At 40.1% G+C, this 24,063-nt stretch overlaps 1 protein-coding gene across 3 annotated transcripts; it reads right to left on the bottom strand.

Annotated features, from left to right (window-relative positions):
- Positions 1-3,147: 3,147 nt before the first annotated feature.
- LOC138732720 (protein-lysine methyltransferase METTL21E-like) lies at positions 3,148-23,321 on the bottom strand. 3 transcript variants are annotated; one of them, XM_069879380.1, is made up of 6 exons: positions 21,426-21,515; positions 15,637-15,728; positions 14,810-14,868; positions 7,555-7,712; positions 4,951-5,068; positions 3,148-4,055 (listed from the first exon to the last, which is right to left on the bottom strand). In XM_069879380.1, exons 2-6 carry the CDS (start codon positions 15,693-15,695, stop codon positions 3,631-3,633), a joined length of 819 nt encoding a protein of 272 aa, XP_069735481.1. In that variant the 5' UTR covers positions 15,696-15,728; positions 21,426-21,515; the 3' UTR covers positions 3,148-3,630. The 3 variants fall into 3 exon arrangements, with proteins under 3 accessions (XP_069735481.1, XP_069735487.1, XP_069735491.1); XM_069879386.1 differs by lacking the exons at positions 14,810-14,868; positions 15,637-15,728 and adding an exon at positions 23,174-23,321 and having other exon boundaries at positions 21,426-21,510; XM_069879390.1 differs by lacking the exons at positions 14,810-14,868; positions 21,426-21,515 and having other exon boundaries at positions 15,637-15,653.
- Positions 23,322-24,063: the final 742 nt, after the last annotated feature.

Here is a 24,063-nt window from a genome sequence, read left to right as displayed (position 1 = left end):
TTGTACAGTAGCTAATATAAGTTGTTCATCAGTCAACTGCCATTTGTGCCATGGGTGGTTTTTTAAGGAGTTTTTTGGCAGCTGCATTTCTTAGGCTAGGCCTCTATTACAGCTCCAAAATGTAAACAGGGCTTGCACAGTAGAGCTATACTACCATCTAAATGCTTTTTTTAACTGTTCAGCAACTTCAGCTTTTTCTTGCAGCTGTTAGAGGAGGCAAAAGCCTAGATCAGTGGATATAATAATACAGATTCTATCCAGTTACTCAGAACTGCAACAATTCAACAAGACAGAGCCAAAAACTCAATATGACCATATGGGAACGATACAGTGTTGAAAGTGTTTGTTACTTTAATGTTGAGAAGGGAAAGGCAATGATTTGTAAAAGACCTTGATGGAGATGTTATATAATAAGCAGTAAAGTAAATCACTATAATGATTTTATATATGCTTTACACAAAAAGAGACCTTTGTGAATATATTAGCACTCAAAATGTTTATTTGTGGAAACAAACAAATCTAACAAATACTATCAAATTGCTTAATTTTTTTTGTTGCTCAGTAAATTATTCTTTGGTTGGAGTACAGAAAATCTAAGGAATTGATGGAACCCATAACATATACCCCAATTTATCTTTTCAATTAGTGTGTTTATCATACACTCTATACAACACTGTAAAAGCCTCCCATCTTAAGGCAGCCACTCTGGCACTCTTCATAGAAGGAGCTCTCTTACCTACAAATTCAACTGACCTGTTTTCTCTCCACCTTTCACAAACTATAGACGCAAATGCCATGTGTATTAACAACATAATGCACTGAATGACAACTCAATCCTTTATTTGAAATATTAGAACAAAGAATAAGTGATTAATAAAATTATGACTGACTTTAGGAGTCAGCAACACTTTAATTCATGTGAGAGACTTGTTCTCAGAGAGCAGAAACAAACTCCCTAGGCAAATGCCACATACAGCCTCCACCCTTCATTGGTCATGGCTAATAACCTGCCCATCATACCAGAAGACAGAAGGGAGCTGAATAATAGAGCAGCCAGTCCCTAGAGTTTTCCCAGGAAGCTTCACGCAGTGGTGCCAGACAGACTTATGAGAAAGAGGATTCATGTTACATTACAGTAAATATTAACAAGCTGTTGAGCCTAAAAGCCCCAATACTGAACCCATTCTACAAACACGTCTCCTGTTGACTTCAGCAGAAGCTCAGCAGGGAACAGCCTGCAAACCAAAAAAGGACGGCTAATCAGCAGAACAGCTATTTAAAAGTGATCACACAACTGTGTTGTAGTCTCCATTTTCCCTTTAGCCTTTATCACTTTGGAGTTCACAAGATATTTTTGCTGTTACTCATTAATCACAGTGCCAATCAAGTTATCCGTGACACGTTTGTAAACAGAGATGCCCTTTGGGATGTGAGGATTAGAGTTTCAATTGCAGTAGACTTGATGGTTGTGAGTGAGTTAGGAGGAAGAAGCAGAGAGAGGGAATCTAGAAATAGCAGACAGCCATGTTTGCTTCTTTATTCACTTAAACCGAGCTATTTCTATTGCATAGTGTGGAAAAATATTTCCATTCAGTAGTTGTGTTTTTCTACAGCTGTAATGATCTAAGGACATAAAGCACAATAACATCTGTAAGTAGAGCTAATATTCCATACCAGCTGGCAGAGTCTAATTTTCTAGCTGTATTGGTCAATTGAATAAAATATACTACCTCTACCTACAAAACTTGTCACAGGAGAATAACTGATAAGGATTGGAAGGTTTTCATTAATAACTGTCAAGCCAAAAATTCACGTGACCTCCCATCAAGACAGCCAGGAAGCAGAGTCAACGTTGGCTTCCTTTCATCTCATTTTGGTGTCCTGGGCTAAAACATACTGATTCTTTTAGTATTATCACAGGGGCATCCTCTGTGGCTCACCAAGGATGTCTGCCTTACAGTCAATAGCAAGAAAGGTCTACTCTTATGTTATGGTTCCTAGCCCTTTTTTAGGTCAGTCTCAGTGTTGTCACCTCTTCTCTTTCTCTTCCTCTATCTCACCTTCTCCCTACACCTTCAGATCCTTCTTCCTTCCAAAATTGTCTTCACAACCTACTTTCACACGTAGGATCCTCAGCTCCCACTGGAAAAGACTGACAGCTTAGACGCTCCTCTCTGCACTACTTCATCTCATATGCTGGGAACCTTTGTCCCAGAAAGCCAAATGTTCAGCTAGGAGTAGGAGTACATTCCAGTTACAGCAGTCATTCATCATTGTTCAGCCCCATAATTTTACAAAGTAAATAAGTAACAAGCATCTGTCACAAAAAGATACACACACACTAGTATGTTCTCCAAGTTACCATAAAAGAAAAAGCTCAAATTTGACAATACATAAAAAACTCCTGGAAGGATTACAAAGAGGAGCTAAAAAGGTAATGAATGATAGCCCCCAGAGCTCTCGTATTCCAGACCAATTGCCTGCTACAGCAGAGGCGGTAAAGCTCTGCCTGCCATAAGCACATGAGCAGAGTTTGCCTCTTTTCTAGCCCACAAGGAACCTGAAGTTCTCTCACACACAATTACAGACAGAATAAAAAAAAAATGGGGCATCTAGAGAATCTTTTTATTACTCTTCTCAAGAGACAGTGCTCCAATAGGCTTTCAAGCACATTAATCTGACCACTGAAAACAGGAACATGCAGTACAGAGTGGCTAGGAGAATATTATTTTGTTTGCCTATACAAAAACAAAACCAAAAAACTAAGGCTATCTGTGGCTCAGCCACACTATGTCAGGTTGATTTCCTTTTCTACCTACAGTCACCACTAGCCAGCTGTGCAAAACTCTTTTCTTGATGGCCACTGTCATTTTTCCATTCTTGTTCCATGAGGTTCAGATAGCTGCTAAATTTTGGAGGGGCAGAGCTCCAAGAATTTAAGGTCTTTGCAAAGGGCAGATAGTGATATGTTGTGCTATTCTTATTAAAGGCCTTTGTTCAAGCAACAAAATATTTAACTTCCTCTTGCCTCGTGTGTGCAGCTGTCTGTGAAAGAATCCCTGAACTTAAATAAATGATGGAAGGTGGAAAAAAGTGTAACCATTAAATCAAACAATAACTAATATATTCTGTCCCTTTATTGTGATATTAGATTTCCTGTGAGGGTAGGGGGGAGGTGTCAGCTAATTTAATGTCCTATAAAGGCTATTCAAAAGGATTTACAGAACAGTAGGGATGGAGAAAGATCATATTTAGCACCACAACTTTAAAATACAAAGATTTATCACAGTCTGAAGTTTCAAATAATTGGATGATCTTATAAGACACTACTCAAATCTGCAATTGAAATATTCCCATAACAATAATGGTAATACTTGTGAAAATTATTAGCGTTGTCAACTTAGCACATAAAAGTCAAGAAAACGTCAAAGATACATTTCTTCTGTGAATAACACTAATAGCAAATTGAATTTAGGAATTCGTTAGGGATGCACTAGGAATCTGATATTTTGTTCTAGTTGTCTCTAAAGATGTCATTCATACAGGTGTTAACAGCTACTAACATGAAAATTATTAAGAAGAGAGCAAGCCGCAGAATAGCTGAAATTGTCACGCCCCTGTATCTCTTTTTCAGATCATTGGTTTGGAAAGTCTGACTTTCATTCTGCCTTTCCTCATTGCCTTATATAAGGTTATGTTCAAACTGGGGAAATTAGAAATAACTTCCAAGTCAAATATTTTCTGAAATCTGCCCACAAATTGGTTCTCTTTGTCCAGCCTAAATTTCATAGCCCACAGAATAATGGTGTCATTCTTGCACAAGTGATCAAAAGTTAGGAGGAGTTCGTCCAGGAAGGGGTGGTGGTAAACTACATCAGCAGCCATAATGTAGTCAAATTGACAGGAAGACCTAGGAAAGTTCTTTTCCAGGTCAATTCCCCAAGACAATTCCTTAACACAAGGCTGATGCTTGCATTTCAGCTTTGTATTTTGGAGAACATTGTGCTGAAGGTTTCCCAGCAGTTCTGGCAAATCAGTAGCAGTCACAAGTGCACCTGTGACAGGGAGAAAACAAACATAATCTTTGAATATACTTCAAGACTTGAGTACAAGCCCATTCACAAAAGCCACTGCACAAGGAAGTGATTTTACCAGATAGCCCTCACTGGGGAGAACAGAACAATGTAATTGCTCCTAATAGCTCTTAGCCATTGCACTTAAAATAAATATTTAATTCCTGCCAGTTTCACCCTACAGATTGCCATCTAAATGCAGATTGGCAGGAGTGGGGAGAAATCTGATACTTACTGTGTTTTGATATCATATTGAGTAGAAGTACAATGAACAGATAAAGATTGAAGAATACCAGTTACTAGCTCCACAAAAAGTCAGCACGAGATTTAGGCATTGCCTCAGACTCTTTCTTTTCACATAGTAAGAAGGTTTCTCAGTCTACAGAAAGCTAAGATTCTATTAAAAATGCAGAAGTTACTGATTTGGATTATGCTCGAGGAAGAATAGGCTACCATGATGGAGAACACAACAGTGTCTAGAGCAGAAAAATCAAGAATCAAGTGCTGAAAGAATATTCTGAAGATAAGTTGAAAGATATTGACCAGACACCCAAGAGCTCTTTGGTCAATGAAAGGGCAACATTAGTTACACCTATAGCTGGCTTCATCTGGTTGCCACTAACATCCTGTAAGTCACCAGTTTCTTACATTGGTCCCCTGTTTAACAGTGTTAAAATCACCACCTACTTCTTGCATAAATACACTCAGAAAAAAAATAACAGAACAGGTTTCCAAACAAGTATTTTTTATTTATTTTTCCTTGCACTTGGAAGGTTTCAAACAACAGTGTTTTAGAGAAATTAAACCACTTCCTCTGTCCTCCAATATGCCTCTGAGAGATGTTTCCAATAGCATAAGAGCAATGGCATGTACTCACCCAGTAAACTGGCTACAATGGAGACCAGCCCAGTTCCAGCTCCAATTTCAATCACATTTTTGTCAACCAAGTTGTATTGCTTAGAACTAGTTTCCAAAAAATAACACAAAACAAGAGCCTGTAGGGGAGGGAATCCATGAACATACTGAACAAATAAATGAAATAAACTACCTCACTAAATATGCACTGTCATTTGAAAGCATGCAAAAAAAATCTTTTGTAATGTCATGTCTGTTCAGATGAGCAATATTCATTCAAGCACTGTCCCTACAGGATTACATCTCACTATGGTCTTTGAGTTCTATAGGCAGACAAAATAAATGCCACAACATGCCTCAGTATAGGCTTGCAAAGCATTACAGGCAGAAGAAACAACTGCAATTACCTAATCTGTCACGCTGCATAACATGGGCTATAAAATTCCAGTCAGCAATTCCTGTTTTTAAGTGCACTTACTTCTGGTTGAATTATATGCTCTTCATGAAGACATCTTGATATAAGGACTGCTTGTGAGAGAAAATCCACAGCCATCGTTGTTAAACTCTTCCAACAGCTAATTATTTCTAACAATAATTAATTATCATAATGATTCAAAAGGGGCTAATAGATGTACCCCTTTTCTGCCCATTTAGCTTGTTTTCAGTGTCTGTGTGATTACTTTGTTAGGCATAGCAAACCTTTATAACAAACAAAGCCACAAAGCCCTCTACAACAGGCTCCTTATATATGCTTATATAAACTGTGGTTAAGAAGATTCTCCAGCTTTTCTGTCCTGTCTCACGCAGACCAGTGGGTTTCAGGTCACTGTTGAAATAGAAATCGCTGCTTTTATTTCTCTGGCAAAGGCAGTTTCAAGCTTGCCTCTCATACTTTTTCCCAGACTTAAAATTATATAGTCCCCATTGATGAATGCAGAGGACGGTTGCCACATCCTCTTGCAATATAGATTGTTATTTGGAAAGGCAATTATTCAAAGCCCAGTCTGACACAGCAAAATTATGCCCTTAGTCTTACTTTTAGTCAATTAAGAAGTAGAAGGAAAGGAGAAGGAGGAATGTTGACTCAGTGTTGACATGCTAGGTATTCAAACAAAGTTTTGGCTTTCCTCTTAACTCAGAGCAAAAAGAGCAGGGTCTTTTACATGAACTTACATATATCCCATAATCAAAGCTTTGATATAGAAATAAGTCTGTGAGCACCAGGACTAATTAAGTCCAGGCTCCTAATGATGATGTCTGATGATTAACTGACATTTAAAAACATAGTATATTAAGATTTCTTGTTAGTTCCACATATGCCTAAATATCTTCCTTCAGAGCTTTGCCATATTCTGCTGTGGAAGTTGGCTGGCAGGATCAAAACTTCCATGAGTTAAACTAGAGAAGTTTTGGCTTCTTTTCAGTGAAACGTGCAGAAACTTTATCTTCCCTAAAGCATCCTCTTTGACAAATTTGGCTGACATTTTTCAGAAGAGTTCTAATACTGCTAGATAGAAGAGGACAGGAGAATGAAAATACATAAACAGAAGGGTTGCCTTCCTTCCACAGCAAAATTGACTAAAATCTTCCAGAAAAAAATATGCTTTACAGCACAGCCCATGACTTTGTGAGAATAATTTGCAGTCAGACAATTATTATAGTCTTTTCTTAAAGTCATAGACTGAGGCCACCAAGACATATAGTCTAAACTACTCGTCCAGGTCTGCTCAGACAAGGAAAATTAGAGTTCAAAACAGCAGAGTAGGCTAACTCTCATCAGCCAAACTATGGCCACACAAATAAAAATAATACAATGCTGGGAGGGTGATACTGCTGGGACAGAAATGGAGCCTCTTGGGTTTTAGTCCCCTGTCTGCTGTAGTGGCTTCTGGAGATGTTCCAGAAACGTTTTCTGAAAACCACAAGTGTCAGTTGTGCTTCATGGCACCTCTCATCAGAGTGGTTTCTTTCATTCTCAATTATTTCAAAACAGTCAGTTGGCTGCATTGCGCAGACTCAAAACTTGAAGAAGGCTTTTTGTATGGTATGTATACTAATAGTCCTTATATCAAGAGCCAAAGATGAATGTACTCTCCCACTAGATTTCTGGCTGAGAAACTGAAAGTTCCAGCGGAACCTTTTCCCAGGTCTGCATTTCTACCAGGTAAATCTGTTTCTCGCATGAGTAGGCTGAGTAGCTTCTATGAGAGTTAATACCTTGCGATCTCATATCGCGGCCACTTCCATGACATCAATTGGCTTGCTATACAGCTATCTGTATTTATAAAATGTACAGAAATGTAGTCATCGTAAGATTGCCATATACTCTTCAAAATATGCTTGTACTTGGCTGATAGGAACTGGTAGGTAAAAGGAGGAGAAACAAAATCATACATCTTGTGTGACAGAAGCACAAACATGAGATATCATTTAAGCTTTGAAAACCAAGAATCCATATAAAACAGGCTAAATTCAGGTTTAGGATTTGCAGAGTGGAGACAAAGAAGCATAGAGTGGTTTTATTGGGTTTACAATGTATAACAAAACATATTTATCATGCAAAACAAATTAAAAGTGCTAGATGACTCTGAAAGGAAAAAATAATAATACTGCATAAATATTGTACCGATGGCCAGACGACTGCCCCGTAACAATCAGTGGCTTCTGTTATTCTTATCTCATGGCCAGCAAAGTGAAAGCCTTCCCAGGCCTTATGAGTTATAACAGCAGGAAAAAAACGCCTTCTCATGATTTCTGCAACTATCTGTTCATCTTCTTTTTCCTCTGGAAGTGAAAGTATAAAAGGTCAAACAGGCTGAATGGGCTCATAAAATATCAATTTATATTGAAAAGCTGATTTAGAAGCAAGTATATGAATTATGTCTGTGAAAAAAAATGCATTTTACCACTAATGTTTATCGTGATACATGGGAAGTCTCCTGAATTCTAATTGAAGTTTTTGGACCAGATTTCTTTCCTGTTTTGCTGAAGAAGCCAAGTTTATAAAAAGTAAAGAAAATAAGTGGAAAGTTACCATATATTGTCTTCCATTTCAGCAGTCCAGAGGAAAAATTTTAACTTCTTTTTCCCTTCAAGAACAACTGCCCTGGTATAGACACTCAGTCTTATGTGCTCGGATTTTTTATTATTTCCCATATCCTTTTTACTGCTTAGTTTCCCCACATTATGATTCTTTCTGACAGTAAACAAAAGGAGCCACAGTATCATTTATAAGTCTGTCACAAAACTTGTGAAACAGATCCTACCAACACAAATTATGACAGACAGGAGTGAAAGCACTAGTGTTGTCAGGAAAGCTTATCCACCCACCCCAGCAGAGCCCTGTCAGAGGGATTCTTTCCAGTTGGCTTGACATCCTGAATGCCACCGTTGTTGCTAAGCAAAGGGTATTTATGATAGCTAACATAAACTCGGATAACTCTTCCAACAGGAGAGGATTCATTCTTTTTTAGCTGAATACCAAGCCAGTTTCAGTTTCGCCATCATCACACAAAGCTTCACCTCAATGTTACCAAAAATATATGTAAGTGAAACTGTTCAGAGCATATTCTTAGCAAAGTCTAGAATCATTCTACATTTCCACAGGAAATTTGTTTTCACAGCCAACTATGATCGCTTGGCAAATCAGCCAAAGCCAAACATGTTTACAAGATACACCTCCTAGAAAGCACTCTAGAGATTTGGATAAGTGGGTTATGATCTTGTCCAAAGCAGAGTTTCTGTATCAAGCCCGCAGCCACCACTGAAACCACAGATATCAAGATCTGCACAGAACCTGCAGGCCCAAAGGTTATTAAAAATCAAAATATTTATGTTTTCCTCAGCATAAAACACATTGGTCTATCAAAGATTCTTCACATTTTCTTCCCCTTCAAATCACTGCAGTCACATGACATGATGACCTCAAGTGTTGTCATTTGCTCTGCCATGTGCCTCAGTATTTTTATTGCCATAACCTGTTAACAAAGTCTCTCTCCCTTCCATGTGACAGAGGGACCAAGGGATCCTGGGGTGAACAAAGGAAGAGATGATACCAAACAAAAACACATCAGGAAGATGCTTAGACTCATTTGCCAGTGCTTTCAGATTGTAACTCAACTTACTTCAAGTATCAGATGAAGCTAGAGAAAAGCAACAAACACAAGGAACAAAAAGCAAAAACATTCACATTCAATCTTAGTATGTTGACATGAACACGTAATCTGGAAGTTTAAAAACAAAATCAACAACAGCAACAAAAACTCAAAAGAAAACCCATACCAAACCAATCAACCAACCCACGATACTCCAAGAATTGACTGGGGTGAGAGGAGTACTATCAGGGGACACAGCAAAGTTAAAAGCAAGTTATGCACATATTACTGGAAATAAATAGAAACAGCATAATTTTATAAAGGTTACATAAATAAAATAACCTTAACATTGATACCATGACATCTTCAGGTGTTAAAAAATAAGTATTATAAGGCAGCCCATTACATCTTCTACAAGCCTCTAACATTAAGTTGAGAGAAAATGCATGTGTCATTGCACTTGCAAGCAGGGAACTCTATACAAACATGAGTTAAGTGCCAGAGAAATACTGCTCCAAGGCAAAAATTAATCTTTTCTTATGAAAGAATTAATATGAAGCTATCTTATTACAAATATCATAAGCATATTTAATATGTCATCCTGTTTCCAGGCATACCAGATACAGCCTGCTTTTAATCTTCTCTGATTGCTTAGAGCAGTCTGATTGTGTTCTGCAATCAGTACTGGCTGTGGAAATAAAAAGCTTTTCCTCTTGTTAGCTCTCAATTACAACGATTTTTCTTGATCCTTCCTCCTTTGATATCTGTTTTGGAACCTATTTTGTTGAGAAACCATAATTTATTAAGTCTTAACTTAAAAAGCTTCTGCCAGAAGATCCATAAAACTTTAGCAGTATTACAGCTACTCCCCTAGTGCTCAATAAACATTTCCTATCTATTCCCTACATAATCAGCAATCTTTCTACCTAAGACTTGCGTAGCACCTAGACTGACAGAGTTTGTAGGACACTGCTCCCTACATAAGCTAAACTGTCCACACACATAAAAGAAGAAACCCAAATCTGCTGATTAATAACAGCACTTAAATCTTTGACCATCTTATCCCTTTGGTAATCCCTCATGTTTGTTACCTGGAGAAGTTTACTTAACTTCTATATTTTTTCTCCTCCTCTTAAGTTCTTACTGTTGTGAAAAATCAAAAAGAGTATTTGTTTCATCAGAGATAAAATATGGTAGACAAGCTTCAAAACCCTAAGGAGAAACTTTTTCAGGACCAGGATGCTAATGATTCTGACTAAGAGAGTGTTGATAAAATGAAGAGTGTAGACTTCCAGCCAGTTTTGCTTACTTACATGCAAGTTTCCCTTGATACAGCAAAAGGCCTTCAGTCAGCATAGAAAAGTACACCATTTCTTGATGACAGATGGAAAAAGCCGATAGAAAGTTATTCTCCTGGAAACATTTATCTCTGTTAGTCAACTCTCTCTTGTTCAGAAAGAAATGGATGGGTTTTAATGATTTTAATTACATTTAAGACAACAAGAGCTGACTCATTAGTAGAATAGAGTCAGACAAGAGAAGAGGAGGCTTGACTGGCCTGGTTCTCAATTCTTGTAAGAATGGAAATGCATAATGGGCATTTCCAGCAATGCTATTCAAGCACCTGTACTAAACTGTCAGAACTTGAAAGTCTGCTAGGACCAGTTCCTCCCTTCTTCATTGACCAGGTGGATTTGCTCTCACTCCTCCTTGTGATTTGGAGAGGCATGGAAGTGAGTTAAATATATATAAAATTACTAATAAGATTACTTCCTTCATCTTATTGTGTTCATCACATGAGCATGGATACACAGAAACCACTGGAGTTTCAGTTGCTAGACCCTTGTTTACGACAGCATGAAACAGTCAGATCCTGTTCAGGTAACATATAGAAAGAGAAATAATTTTTGTTAATGAAACAGGTAGAGCTCCTTTGGTCTTGAACTTGTGTTGACAAAGAAATTCCCATCGATAGATGCTCCAAATTCTTTTTGAAATACAATTTGAATATTCAAGTTTCTTAAGACTTTCTGCTTAATGGAGTAATTTTTTATAATGTGCTTTGTCATATTTCAGGTAAAGCATTGTTTATCATAAAACTCTAATGTTTTTGGAGCATGTTCTTTGAACTACCTTGATTTTAAGCTAACATCAGGGCTGAGGGAGAAAATTCATATACTGCTGACACATTTTACACTTTATCAACCACATCATTACAAAAACAGTTTAAACATCATTCTCAAAGGCAAAGCAATCATCATTTTACATCTGAAATGTGAACATAGTTTTCCAAAGAGACATACTAAATCATGTGGAAGACTGGAGTTGTGAAGTCAGTGGCAGGTTAGTTAGAGAAATATGTGTCAAGCTGTGAAATCTCATGTAGGGAACCAGAGGATTTTGCTGACACACTTAAATGTCAGATGAAAAGGTTTATATTAGAACAAAACCTAAAAAAAGAAAAGGGCATGAGTTCTGCTGAGACAGCTGGAGGAGTCCTTCGAGTGGGGAAAGGAAGGCAGAGTGAAAATAACAGAACATGGACCAGGTCAGATTGAAAAAAGTTGCAAACTTCAGCATGTTTTTGTATTTTTGCTTGCAATGAGGATAAATAGTACCTATTTCATAGAATCATAGAATCACTAGGTTGGAAAAGACCTTTGAGATCGTCAAGCCCAATCGTACCTGTCCACTAATAAATCATATCCCTAAGGACTTCATCTAACAATCTTTTAAATACCTCCATGGATGGTGACTCAACGACCACCCTGAGCAGCCTATTCAAGGGATTGCAAGGGGCTGGGGGCAGCAGCAGCTTCTACATCAGCACCTCCACTCACAACAACACCCCCCGCTAGCACCAATATCTCACAACCTTTCAGTGAAGAAATTTTTCCTAATGTTCAATCTGAGCCTCCCTTGGTGCAACCTGAGTCCATACCTTCTTGTCCTGTCGCTAGGGAGAAGAGACCTCACTACAATCTCCTTTCAGATAGCTGGAGAGAGGGATAAGGTCTCCCTTCAGCCTCCTTTTCTCTAGGCTAGGCAACCCCAGTTCCCTCAGCTGCTCCTCATAAGACTTGTTCTTCAGCCCCTTCACCCGCTTCATTGCCCTTCTCTGGACACGCTTCAGGACCTCAATGTCTTTCTTGTAATGAGGGGCCCAAAACTGAACACAGTATTCAAGGTACAGACAGAAACACAATCACTTCCCTGGTCCTGCTGGCCACGCAGTTTCTGATACAAGTCAAGATACCATTGGCCTTCTTGGCCACCTGGGCACACTGCTCACTCATATGCAGCTGGCTGTCAATGAGCTGTCAACCAAGACCTCCAGATTCTTCTCCACTAGGCAGCTTTCTAGTCACTCTTCCCCAGGTTGGTAGCACTGAATGGGGTTTTTGGGTAGAACTCTGCACTTGGCCTTGTTGAACCTCACACCACTGGCCTCAGCCCATTTATCCAGTCTGACCAGATCCCTTTCTAGAGCCTTCCTACCCGCAAGCAGATTGACACTTCCTCCCAGCTTAGTGTCATCCTCGAATTTACTAAGGATACATTCAATGCCTTCATCCAGATCATTGATGAAGATACTGGACAGAACTGGACCCAGCACTGAATCTTGGGGAACACCATTTGTGACGGGCCTCCAAGTGGAGTTAACTCCTTTTACCACCACTCTTTTTTTACACCACTCCTTTTACCACCATCCATCTAACCATTTTTTTACCTAGCACTGGCAGCCAGTTTCTCAAGCAGAATACTGTGAGAAATGAAGCCCAAGCACACAGCCTTTGCCTCATCCATTAAGCAGGTCACCTTGTCATAGAACAAGATCAGGTTTATTTGTCAGGATCTGCCTTTCATAAACCCATGCTGAGTGAGCCTGATCACCTGGTTGACCTGTGTGTGTTGTGTAATAGCACTCAAGATGACCTGCTCTGTGACCTTCCCTGGCACCAAGGTCAGACTGACAGGTCTGTAGTTCCCTGGATCCTCCCTCTGACCCTTGTAAATGGATCTAAAATCTGCCAACCTTCAGTCATATGGAACTTACCCACACAGCCAGGATTGCTGGTTGATGATGGAAAGGGGTTCGGTGAGCACCTCCACCAGCTGTCTTAATACCCTCAGGTGGATCCCATATGGCCCCATAGACTTGTGAATATCTAATTGGTCGAGCAGATTTCAAACCATTTCCTCTTGGATCATGGAAGATTTGTTCTGCTCTACCTCCCTGTCTTCTGACTCAGGAGACTGAGTACTCTGAGAACATCTGACCTTACTGTTAAATACTGAGGCAAAGAAGGCGTTAAGTACCTCAGCCTTATCCTCATCCTTTAGGTTCACTAATGTCCCCCTTGCGTCCAGTAAAGTATGGAGATTCTCCTTGGCCCTTCTTTTGTTGTGGATATATTTCTAGAAAGATCTATTTATTATCTTCCACAGAACTGGCCAATCTAAGTTCTATTTGGGCTTGTAGCCCTTCTGATTTTCTCTCTGTACAATCTCACTTCATCTTGTAGTCTTCCTGAGATGCCTGCACCTTTTTACAAAACTCATATACTTTCCTCTTTGTTTTTGAGATCCACCCAGAGCTTTCTGCTCAGCCAAGCTGGTTTGCTTCCCCACTCACTCATTTTTTGGTGCACAGGGATTCAGAAACATGCTACATGATTAGCTGTTCCCTTTAGAACAACTGTCACATAAAATCATGCTTGGGAGTATACAGCCCCAGTAGGAAACAGTAACCTTAAATTCAGTTTGGTTTTTTTCAGTCAATTAATGGCATACATTAAGTCTCTCACAGCATAACTAATGATACTGTCTATATGAATCCATTCTACACTGAATAAAAAGGGAACAGAGACAGACACTGAACGCTTAAAATGCAAGAAGGCTTGAATTAAAATGATTCTTTTTTAGAAGTAAATACCAGCATCTAGATACCTGAATCAAAATGTGGCTAAAAAGGGAAGTAAAATGACCTTTCCACATAAAAGCTGTGAAGAACATGCTAGAAGTTAATATTGCCATTTTTAGACTCATTCACAAATAGTACACAGAGTAACAAAACATCCTCCAAGTACTTTGCTAATGGATTAGGACAGCGTTAATTCAGAAACAACAGCTTCACCCAATGACTCATCAAAACAGCCTACAGGGGAAAAAATACAGATCAGTCTCCTTCAAGTGCTGACCTGACCTTACTTAATCTCTTGAGGTCAAATGGTGTCACAGCACAAAGTCATAAAGGAAATAAGACCCAGCCATCTTCATCTTCTCTCCTGCTTTGAAGGATCTTCTCCAACTGGCAAAAGGAATGAAATCCAAGCCCTCGGCATGAACTTGACCTGACAAAGTTCAGCCCCACAGTAACATATTCTCCCTTCTTCAGAAACAGTATACTGCTACCTGGACAGTGTAGATTTAAAAATTACCATTTAGACTTGTAACTACCAATATTTTAGAGCCATATATCAACAGCTGTGAAGACATGCATGGTTTCTGTAAGACATATCAGCAATTGCTCCCAAGTCTGATGAACATAGGAGGACTAGCTGTGCTGGCATTACTGATTGAGTAATGCACAAAAGCATGTTCCAAGAATTCATGATAGTCGGGACTCTTCAGATCTCCCCACTCTGGACACATGGAACTGGAGTCATCCGAAGAAAAGATTCAAGTGTTTTATGTATATACTATATATTACATATATTATATGTACTTTTTTAGAAAAAAAAAAAGAAAAAAAGCTATCTATATATTCCAAAGTCAAGAAGATACCTGCAGAAAGATTGGTAAGGTCACAGATCTGCAACCAGTTCTGTAGCTGTAAGAGATGACTAGAGAAGAGTTACATTACTACGCATTACTACACCGATAGGAATTGTCAGAAAGTAGCCTTGCGAATCCAGTGGGGTATTTCCAGTTACTCAGAAGTTTGTCCCAAATCTATATTAGGTCCCAGATCTACATTAGGTCCTAGTTATGAGGGACTCCGGAGTCTCACAATTTTAAGCGAGCTACCGACATCTCAGGATCACAGCCCTGGTCTTGCAAGTATTGCAGGTGGCTCCATGGAAACGTACACAATCCTGAATCATGGAATAGTCCCCAGATTCCAGGTGGTATCACTTTCATATCTTCATTTCATTTCACTTATTTATATTTCATTCCACTACAGATTAAGGACCCTTAAAGGAAGGGTTTAGGAGGGAAATCTAATCATGCCCTTGACTTCCCAGAAGTCAGATGTAACCTACACCTTTCTAAGAATATAAAGCAAAGTACCGTTCCAGGACTTATCTAAACTACACAGTTAATTTTTCCTTACTTCAAACATACTTATGAAGAGGGAAATGATCATGTGTGATCAAGTGTAGGCATTCCAATATATTCATTACAAGCTCAACCTGCTGAAGTGATGGCAACGACGAGGTATATTATATTGATTAATCTGAGATACTACGTCAGGGTAATGTAATGCTTGAAAGTTTATACTTTGATATGACCTGCCACCCACAGGCAGCCTCTTCTCAGCCAAGATACAAGATGCACTTTTTCCAGAGCAGGAGAGGGTTTTGCTTACAATATCCAGTTTGTGTATTTACCCAGGCTTCAGAGACACGTTTTCAATTTGAAATTCACACCACTGATATCCCAGCCCCATCCAAGTTATGGGTCATCCAAAACCATTAGAAGGCTGAAAATAGAAGTATTGTAGTCAGATTATCTCATGAACACATAATGGGTTCAGAAATGCCAAGTACTTCCCCTTCTTACTTCATCATGTTTGTCTTGTCATTGAAAACATCTTCAGGACTAGGCTCAGAAGCTATTTAACATCTGGACAGGAAGGCTCTGGATGAGTAATTTAGACACTGTAAACCATTATCTAGTCTAATCTTTCACATCTTTTACCTTGCCTGGTCAAAAGAGTTTTGTGCCATTGAAAGCTCTTAATTCCTTGTAATGACATGCCAGAACATGCCAGGTACCAAACCCAACAGAACAGAAGGGACTCAACAAAATGCTTGAGAATTTCCCCCTACCAGTGATTCTGGATTTCTGAAGTATTTCTTTGAAGAAAGGACTTGAACGTAACCTAACAACATGCAAACATACCAACTTTCTCATGCGGCATTTGAGAGACATTTAATTTATTGTTGAAATGCAGCTACTGCAAAGGGAAAAGATGTGAAGACAGGAAACACAGGCACATGGCTGAGAGGTAGGAACGTGTCACAGACTTCTCTGAGGAGTTAAAATATTCTATCCATACACAAGAATTTTCCAGTAGAGTTTAGTAAAGTCTTCAGCAAAAAGCAGGTCTACTTGCAGGGGAGAGTGAAAAGGAACAGAGAAGTGTTAATTCAAATTAGTACACCTGATGTCTGCTACACTATTTGAATACTGCCACTTTCAAACAAAAGAGCTCAGAGATAAATTACTGTAAGACAAGAGGTAAATTCAGAGAAGAGGTATTTTTAGACTATTTTGATTTGCTGTGAAGGTGCAGTTTAACTCTAGTCACTCCTTGACTAGGTTATACTCAAGTCTTATTCCTCTCTACCTCTTTTAGTCTTTTTTTTATTTGAAGACAGCTTGTTGTCAAAGAGGAGTAGAATTCGAGTTCTGATATTTCAGGTCAATCCTGCAGTGAAGAAAAAAAAAATGTAGGTAGCTACAGAGAAGGGCGGGCCATCAGGACACTAGGACTGCAAGAATCATGTTAGAAGGACAACAAGCAAGGAAAATCCCAGCCACGAATTTGGCACTCAGTTGTGGAGATGCAGACTTGAGCTTCACAATCTGGCCCTTGGATGTTTTTCACATTTTTTCTACTGATTTCAAAGATTTATTGTAAGTGTCACTGGGGAACAGAGTGAGAAAAGTAAGAAGTGTCTTCAGGGGTAACCCAGGAAATAGGAATGAGCCACTAAGTCACTCCCTTTTCCCAGCTGAATATCTTAACTTCTAAGTTAAAGGGTTAGACTGCTTCTCACTTGCCTCCATTCCAACTATGTCCCATTTAAGGCACCTTTCTGGACTCCACACAGAGACTTGAAATGATGGCAGGAATTGCCGTCAATTAGGACATCTGTCAAGTAGGGTGAGAAGGAGAAGTGTGTCCTTTCTAAAATGCAGGGAGATATGTGAAGGTTACCAGGTCAGCATTTTCTCAGATATTTATGGATTAAAAACTGAACCCTGGCCAAGTGAAGTGAGACGACTGAGTGTCAAGGACAAGTACGCCTTGCAAACTTGCTCTCTTCCTTTTGCCTTAGAGATAAAATTATTCTGGAGTGAAATTAAACAATGCAACTGTGGTAAAGTAACTTAGTATCCCAAGAAATGAATACAGGAGTGGCAGAATCTGATCTCAGGAAAGGAGAGTTAAAACTAATGAGCAAGAGAAATCATGAAAGGAAATAAGAGAGTCCTCTAACAATACAGTTGTAGAGGAGAACTGACTGGATAAAGACATAAGAGGAAAGATCAGACTGGGAGAGGGCCTACCTGTTATGTGAGAAGCAGTAGTAATGAGAATCATGAACAAGAATAAGGAGCTTTAACCTGCAGAGCTTGTGACAAGCTAATTAAGAAGGGAAGGGAAAGGCACTCAATATAAAGAGTCCAGACTGGAATTTGCAAAGAAACTGAACTGAGATAAGAACCCCAAGAAACAGAGATTGAAATGGTGTAAGTGAAGTTAATGAAATGGGGAAGGCAGTAGAGGAAAACGATGAAAACAAGGAAGGCACAGGCTCAGGGTGACCAAGTAGGTAAGTCTCCTTGCAGCTGGTTCAGCACCCCTCACCTCCAGAACCTGGCATGCAATTTAATATGCCAAAGCCTGGTGGCAGGTGAAAATGTAGATATGCAATTTTCTATTCATGTCTTCTCATCATCTTATACCAGTGTTTCTAGACATGGAAGAGAACAAAGCTGGTGAGAGGGCTGGAGAACAGGTCTTACGAGGAGCGGCTGAGAGAGCTGGGGTTGTTTAGCCTGGAGAAGAGAAGGCTGAGGGGAGACCTCATTGCTCTCTACAACTACCTGAAAGGACGTTGTAGAGAGGAGGGTGCTGGCCTCTTCTCCCAAGTGACAGGGGACAGGACAAGAGGGAATGGCCTCAAGCTCCACCAGGGGAGATTTAGGCTGGACATTAGGAAAAAATTCTTCACAGAAAGGGTCATTGGGCACTGGAACAGGCTGCCCAGGGAGGTGGTTGAGTCACATTCCCTGGAGGTGTTTAAGGCACGGGTGGACGAGGTGCTAAGGGGCATGGTTTAATGTTTGATAGGAATGGTTGATCTCGATGATCCGGTGGGTCTCTTCCAACCTGGTTATACTATGATTCTATGATTCACCTGCTGCTGCTATCAACACAGTTACTTTGTTAGCTAAGTGAAATCTACATTTGCACGTGGTCTAAATATTCTACCCTACCAACTAATTTTGCATACATTGACCTAATGTCCCAGAACTCAATTTATTTTCATAGTTCAAAAGCTAAAAAAAATCACATGCAGACTCACTCATCCACATCCTGAAACCTGCATAAATAGAATATCAATATTAGAGCATCAAGATTGCAGAAGTATAGAAATGCCTTGTGCAACTTTACCTCAGCCCTTGTCTGCATAGCATACATAATGAGTCATCAATATTGCAGTCTTTAATGTTTTTTTCTTTAATATTTATGCTTCTAGATATTTTTCCCCAACAATAATACTTCATTACATAGGATCAACTTGAGCTCTTTGTTCAAGATCAATTTGAACAATAGGAAAGGGAATTGTATTAAAGAAAACCTCCAGATTCATAGAATCAACAGGTTGGAAAAGACCCCTTGGAACATTGAGTCCAGCCACTCCTATCAATCGCTAAACCATGCCCCTCAGCACCTCGTCTACCCATCTTTTAAACACCTCCAGGGATGGTGACACTCAACCACCTCCCTGGGCAGCCTGTGCCAGTGCCAGACGACTCTTTCTGGGAAAAATGTTTTCCCAATATCCAGTCTGACCCTCCCCTGGTGGAGCTTGAGGCCATTCCCCCTTGTCCTGTCACCTGCCATATGGGAGAAGAGGCCAGCTCCCTCCTCTCTACAACCTCTTTTCAGGTAGTTATAGAGAGCAATGAGGTCTCCCCTCAGCCTCCTCTTCTCCAGGCTAAACAAACCCAGATCCCTCAGACTCTCCTCATAAGACTTGTTCTCCAGACCTTTCACCAGCTTCATTGTTCTCCTCTGGATTCGCTCCAGAGACTCAACATCCTTCTTGTGGTGAGGGGCCCAGAACTGAACACAGGATTCGAGGAGCGGTCTCACCAGTGCCGAGTACAGAGGGAGAAGAACCTCCCTGGACCTACTGGTCACACCGTTTCTGATAGAAGCCAAGATGCCATTGGCCTTCTTGGCCACCTGGGCACACTGCTGGCTCATGTTCAGTCGGCTGTCAACCAACACCCCCAGGTCCCTCTCCTCCAGGCAGCTTTCTAGACAGACTTCTCCTAGTCTGTAGCACTGCACAGGGTTGTTGTGCCCCAAGTGCAGGACCCGGCATTTGGCCTTGTTAAAACTCATGCCATTAGTCTCAGCCCATTTGTCCAGCCTGTTCAGATCCCTTTGCAGAGCCTCCCTACCCTCCAGCAGATCAACACTTCCACCCAGCTTAGTGTCATCCTCAAACTTGCAAAGGCTGCACTCAATGTCTTCACCCAGGTCATTGATAAAGACATTGAACAGGGCTGGACCCAGCACTGAGCCCTGGGGAACCCCACTTGTCACTGGCCTCCAGCTGGATTTAACTTCATTTCCCACCACCCTCTGGGCCTAGCCATCCAACCAGTTTTCCACCCAGGAGAGTGTGCGCCTCTCCAGGACAGAAGCTGACAGTTGCCAAAGCAGAATGCTGTGAGAAACTTTGTCAAAGGCTTTATTGGCACCCAAGAAGTCTACATCCACAGCCTTTCCCTCATCCAGTAGGCAGATCACCTTGTCATAGAAGGCAATCAGGTTAGTTTGGCAGGACTTGCCTTTCATGAACCTGTGTTGACTGGGCCTGATCACCTGGTTCTCTTGCATGTGCTTCATGATAGCACTCAAGATCACCTGTTCCATGACTTTTCCTGGCACTGAGGTCAGACTGACAGGCCTGTAGTTCCCTGGATCCTACCTGCGACCCTTCTTGTTGATGGGCACAACACCAGCAGCCTCCAGTCTTCCTGTCAGCCAGGACTGCTGGAAGATGATGGAAAGAGGTTTGGCAAGCACTTCTGCCAGCTCCCTCAATACCCTTGGGTGGATCCCACCCAGCCTCATAGACTTGTGAGTGTCTAATCAGCCAAGCAAGTCTCTAACCACCTCCTCTTCAATCATGGGAGCTCTGTTCTGCTCCTCTAGCTCATGGGGATGTACACATAGGGAACAACTTTCCTTATCATTAAAGACTGAAGCAAAGAAGGCATTAAGTACCTCAGCCTTGTACAAGATTAACGCACTTGAAGAGTGCTCTGTGGAATAGCAACCTGTACCAATCCTTATCAGCCACCCTCCTGTTCAATGTCAGTTTTCCAGAGAAAGTCATCCATTTGCGGTACTTTCAAAAAAGCTTTCAAAAGCAAAATAACAAACATTTGTTTCAGTAAGCAAATTATTTTTAAGTATTGCCGTTACGCCCGAAGTTCCACCTTGTCTTGCTGAACAGATGGCAAAGCAAAATCAGATGCTGAGCTCTCTTGAACAAGAAGAAGCCAGCAAGCCTGAGACCAAGAACTAGCTGAGATTTTAAACAGAAATCTTTTGCATTCAGCTGCAGAATGTAACTAAACCCTGTCCCAAACTAACGTGTACATTTGCCCTAAAACCTTGTGTATGTCTGGTGACTCCTGATAAAAGGGAGATGACCCCTAAAAGGGAGATTGTTTGATTTGTCATGCTTTAGAATCTCGAAAGATGCTCACCAATGAATTTGTGTAAGAGAAAAAGCTGCCAATAGCCCCTGAAGGTATTTGAAGATTAGATTTGAGTCTGTCTATAGACAGAAATCAAGCTTGTAAGAAACAGTTCACCCTAGTTGACAGCCCGCAAGCAAACATCTCCAGAATAGCTTGATCATAGTCATAGCTTCATTCCCTGGAACTAGTCACCGGCAAGATGCCAGGCACTGGTAGGAAACCGCTAGGACCAGAGTATGCCAGCAGAGCAGATACTTACTGCATAGCTGGAACACCAAAACAGTGCTAACTGTTGTATTTTGTGTATGAATGCCATAAACACAATTCTTCAGAAAAAATTAGTGGGAAGACATTGTCAGCAAGACACTTTATTTCTTGTATTTAATAATATTCTGAAGTGCTACAATAAAACTTAGTGAAATAAGAAAGGTTTTACCTTCTTGTCTTTCCCGTTCTCTTACCAGTTCATTTTGTAGCTGATTATTTTGCGATGATTTCAAATCCATACTACGCCACAAAACCTGGGACACAGAAACACAAGCCTGCCTGAATAAAATGACTTTATTTTCCCTTCCCTATGTAACTCTTCCCCCCAAAAACCTGACATAATTAAACGTATTACGCTCTCATTCACTTCTATAGATAATAAAGACACGTAGACACACAAACATTAGTATTCAAAGCATAAAACCACTAGAAGCAGCAAACTAGTTCAACTGTTGTATTCTCAAAGAGGGGCAGAAATTAAGTAGATCTTTTTTAAAAAAGGACTTTGATAAATGTTAAAAACTATTTTATAAAGTTTTAAAATTAGAACCAAATCTTATCACTGTTCATAGGCTTATAAATGATTGAAAGGAAAGATTGCAACAAATGTCTGAAAAAGGAAAAAAAACTGTACCATAAGGACCTAATCTTGTTTGAATTAATTGACTCAGAAGAGCAGGAAAAAAACAATTAGTAAAAGTTGCACATGAGAGTAAGTAGGAAGCTGAATCTATAGACAACATACAGAACAGAATGTGTGTGTGCCTACAGAAAGACAAAACACATAGACTTGGGAGGAAAAACGTAACAGAAAATGTATGATAGAAGAAAATACAATTTTCAGCCATCTGAAAAAAAAAGCAGGCCACCAATAGTCTCCAATTCTTGATGTTTTATACTCAGAAAAAAAAAATGAGTTCACAGGGAAAAAAGTTTTCTGATTGCTTTAAAGCTCTTGCATTGTCATATGAAATATAGACTGGGTTTTGTTTGCTGGTTTGGTTTTTGGGGTTTTTTTAGGAATGGTTACAGGCAGCATGCAGCTAATAATTTACAGTTAACAAAAGACCCCATAGGGATGCAATTAAATCAGCAATGGGTAAAGGATTATCTCCATTTTAAAAAAAAATTAAAAATCAAAGTGTAATCATGTATAGACTATTGAGAAAACTTCCTCAGAGTGCAAAGCCTTAGGCAGGTTTTCCTCTTGGGACTTCACAGAAAAGAGGACAATATAGAACAGCCCTGTCTTGTTAGACTTCACTCTACAGAAGACAGACAGATATAAAATCTAACTTTACTACCACAACGCCAGCAGCCATTAATCTATTTAAAGGTGAAAAATAACTTAGGGGGCTTCTACACATCACTTTAACCTGTAGAACAAAAATACTGCTATTACATTTATGTCTATCTATGAACTTAGCAACAGTAATGTCTTTACCTGGGGAACAGAAGAGAGATTCAGTGGGGTTCAAAGTCTGGATGCACCGTCAGAATAACAAATAGCATTAGAACCACTGGGACATTAAGCAGGAAATGCAACGCACATCCAGCAGTCTGTCACCTATCTCAGAAGTATAAAAAAGACAAATTTTCTTCTTACAAGAAAATAAAAACAACAGGTTAATAAACACTCCCTATACATTCCAAAGGGAAAGTGATGCTGTACTATAAAATCACCCTAAAATGGAAAATCTTTGTAACTTGAGATCATCTATCATTTGAATTACACTGAACTACACAACAATCTGACTTTAACAGACAAATTCCAGAGCGCTACAAACCATAGAACAGTGCAGAACAGCTCAGCTGCTGAGTTACACTGTTTAAAGTAAGCAATACAAAGTAATTTAGAGCAAAATACACAGACGAGTGAAATACCATTGGCATCCACTCTGTTTCAGCCAACATTACCTGAATACCTTGCAGCTTTCTGAAGACGGTACTCAAAGAGAGAAGTCCTTATCTGCCTGGTCGTTTCTGTCCCTGGCAGTCGGAGGCAGAAGCACGCTCTGAAGCGTGTCACACATTGCCAACACCTCCACACCAGAAGCAATAATAAATCCTGACAGCTGCAGCAGAAACACAAAGCGGGCGACGCTCATGGGGTCCCTTACGTAAGGCAACAAGTTTCGTAACAGCAGTAGGCATCCAGTCAAGAGAGCTCCAGTCAACAAAGTAACCAACTTTGGAGTGTTTTTGACAAAAATAAGATAGCGGCATAGTACGGGTAACCACTCACTGCTACTAAAAAGCAACCAAAGTGTAAAAAGTAATTTTACAGGGTGGAAGGGGTCTTCCATGCACAGAGGGCAATTTACAGTGGGGCAGGGGTGCATTTGCAGCAGAGACATATAAGTGTGTGTTCATGTTGAAATGCAGCACTGTAACAAGGTAGATGACTCCCAAAATCCTAGCCAGTTTTACGGTCAAATATTCATGACATAGCGGCCAACATGCATAAATATACACATACCACTCCTCTTCTGTATACAGACAACACATATAGACATAAGGAAAAATTTCTAGGCATAAGGAGTATACTTTTTCACCATGAGAGTGGAGAGGCACCGACACAGGTTGCCCAGGGAAGTTGTGGCTGCCCCAAGCCCTGGAGGTGTTCAAGGCCAGCTTAGTTGGGGCCTTGGGCAGCCTGATCTAGTGGGATGTGTCCCTGCCCATTGCAAGGGTGTTGGAACTGTATGATCTTTAAGGTCCCTTCCAACCCAAACTATGCTGTGATTCTGTGATACAAGGTGTATATTCACTCAGCAGATCACAACCACTTACTTCCAGAGGAACAA

Source organism: Phaenicophaeus curvirostris, chromosome 1 (genome assembly GCF_032191515.1).
Source record: "Phaenicophaeus curvirostris isolate KB17595 chromosome 1, BPBGC_Pcur_1.0, whole genome shotgun sequence".
NCBI lineage: Eukaryota > Metazoa > Chordata > Aves > Cuculiformes > Cuculidae > Phaenicophaeus > Phaenicophaeus curvirostris.
This window is presented reverse-complemented; position numbering and strand designations above follow the sequence as displayed.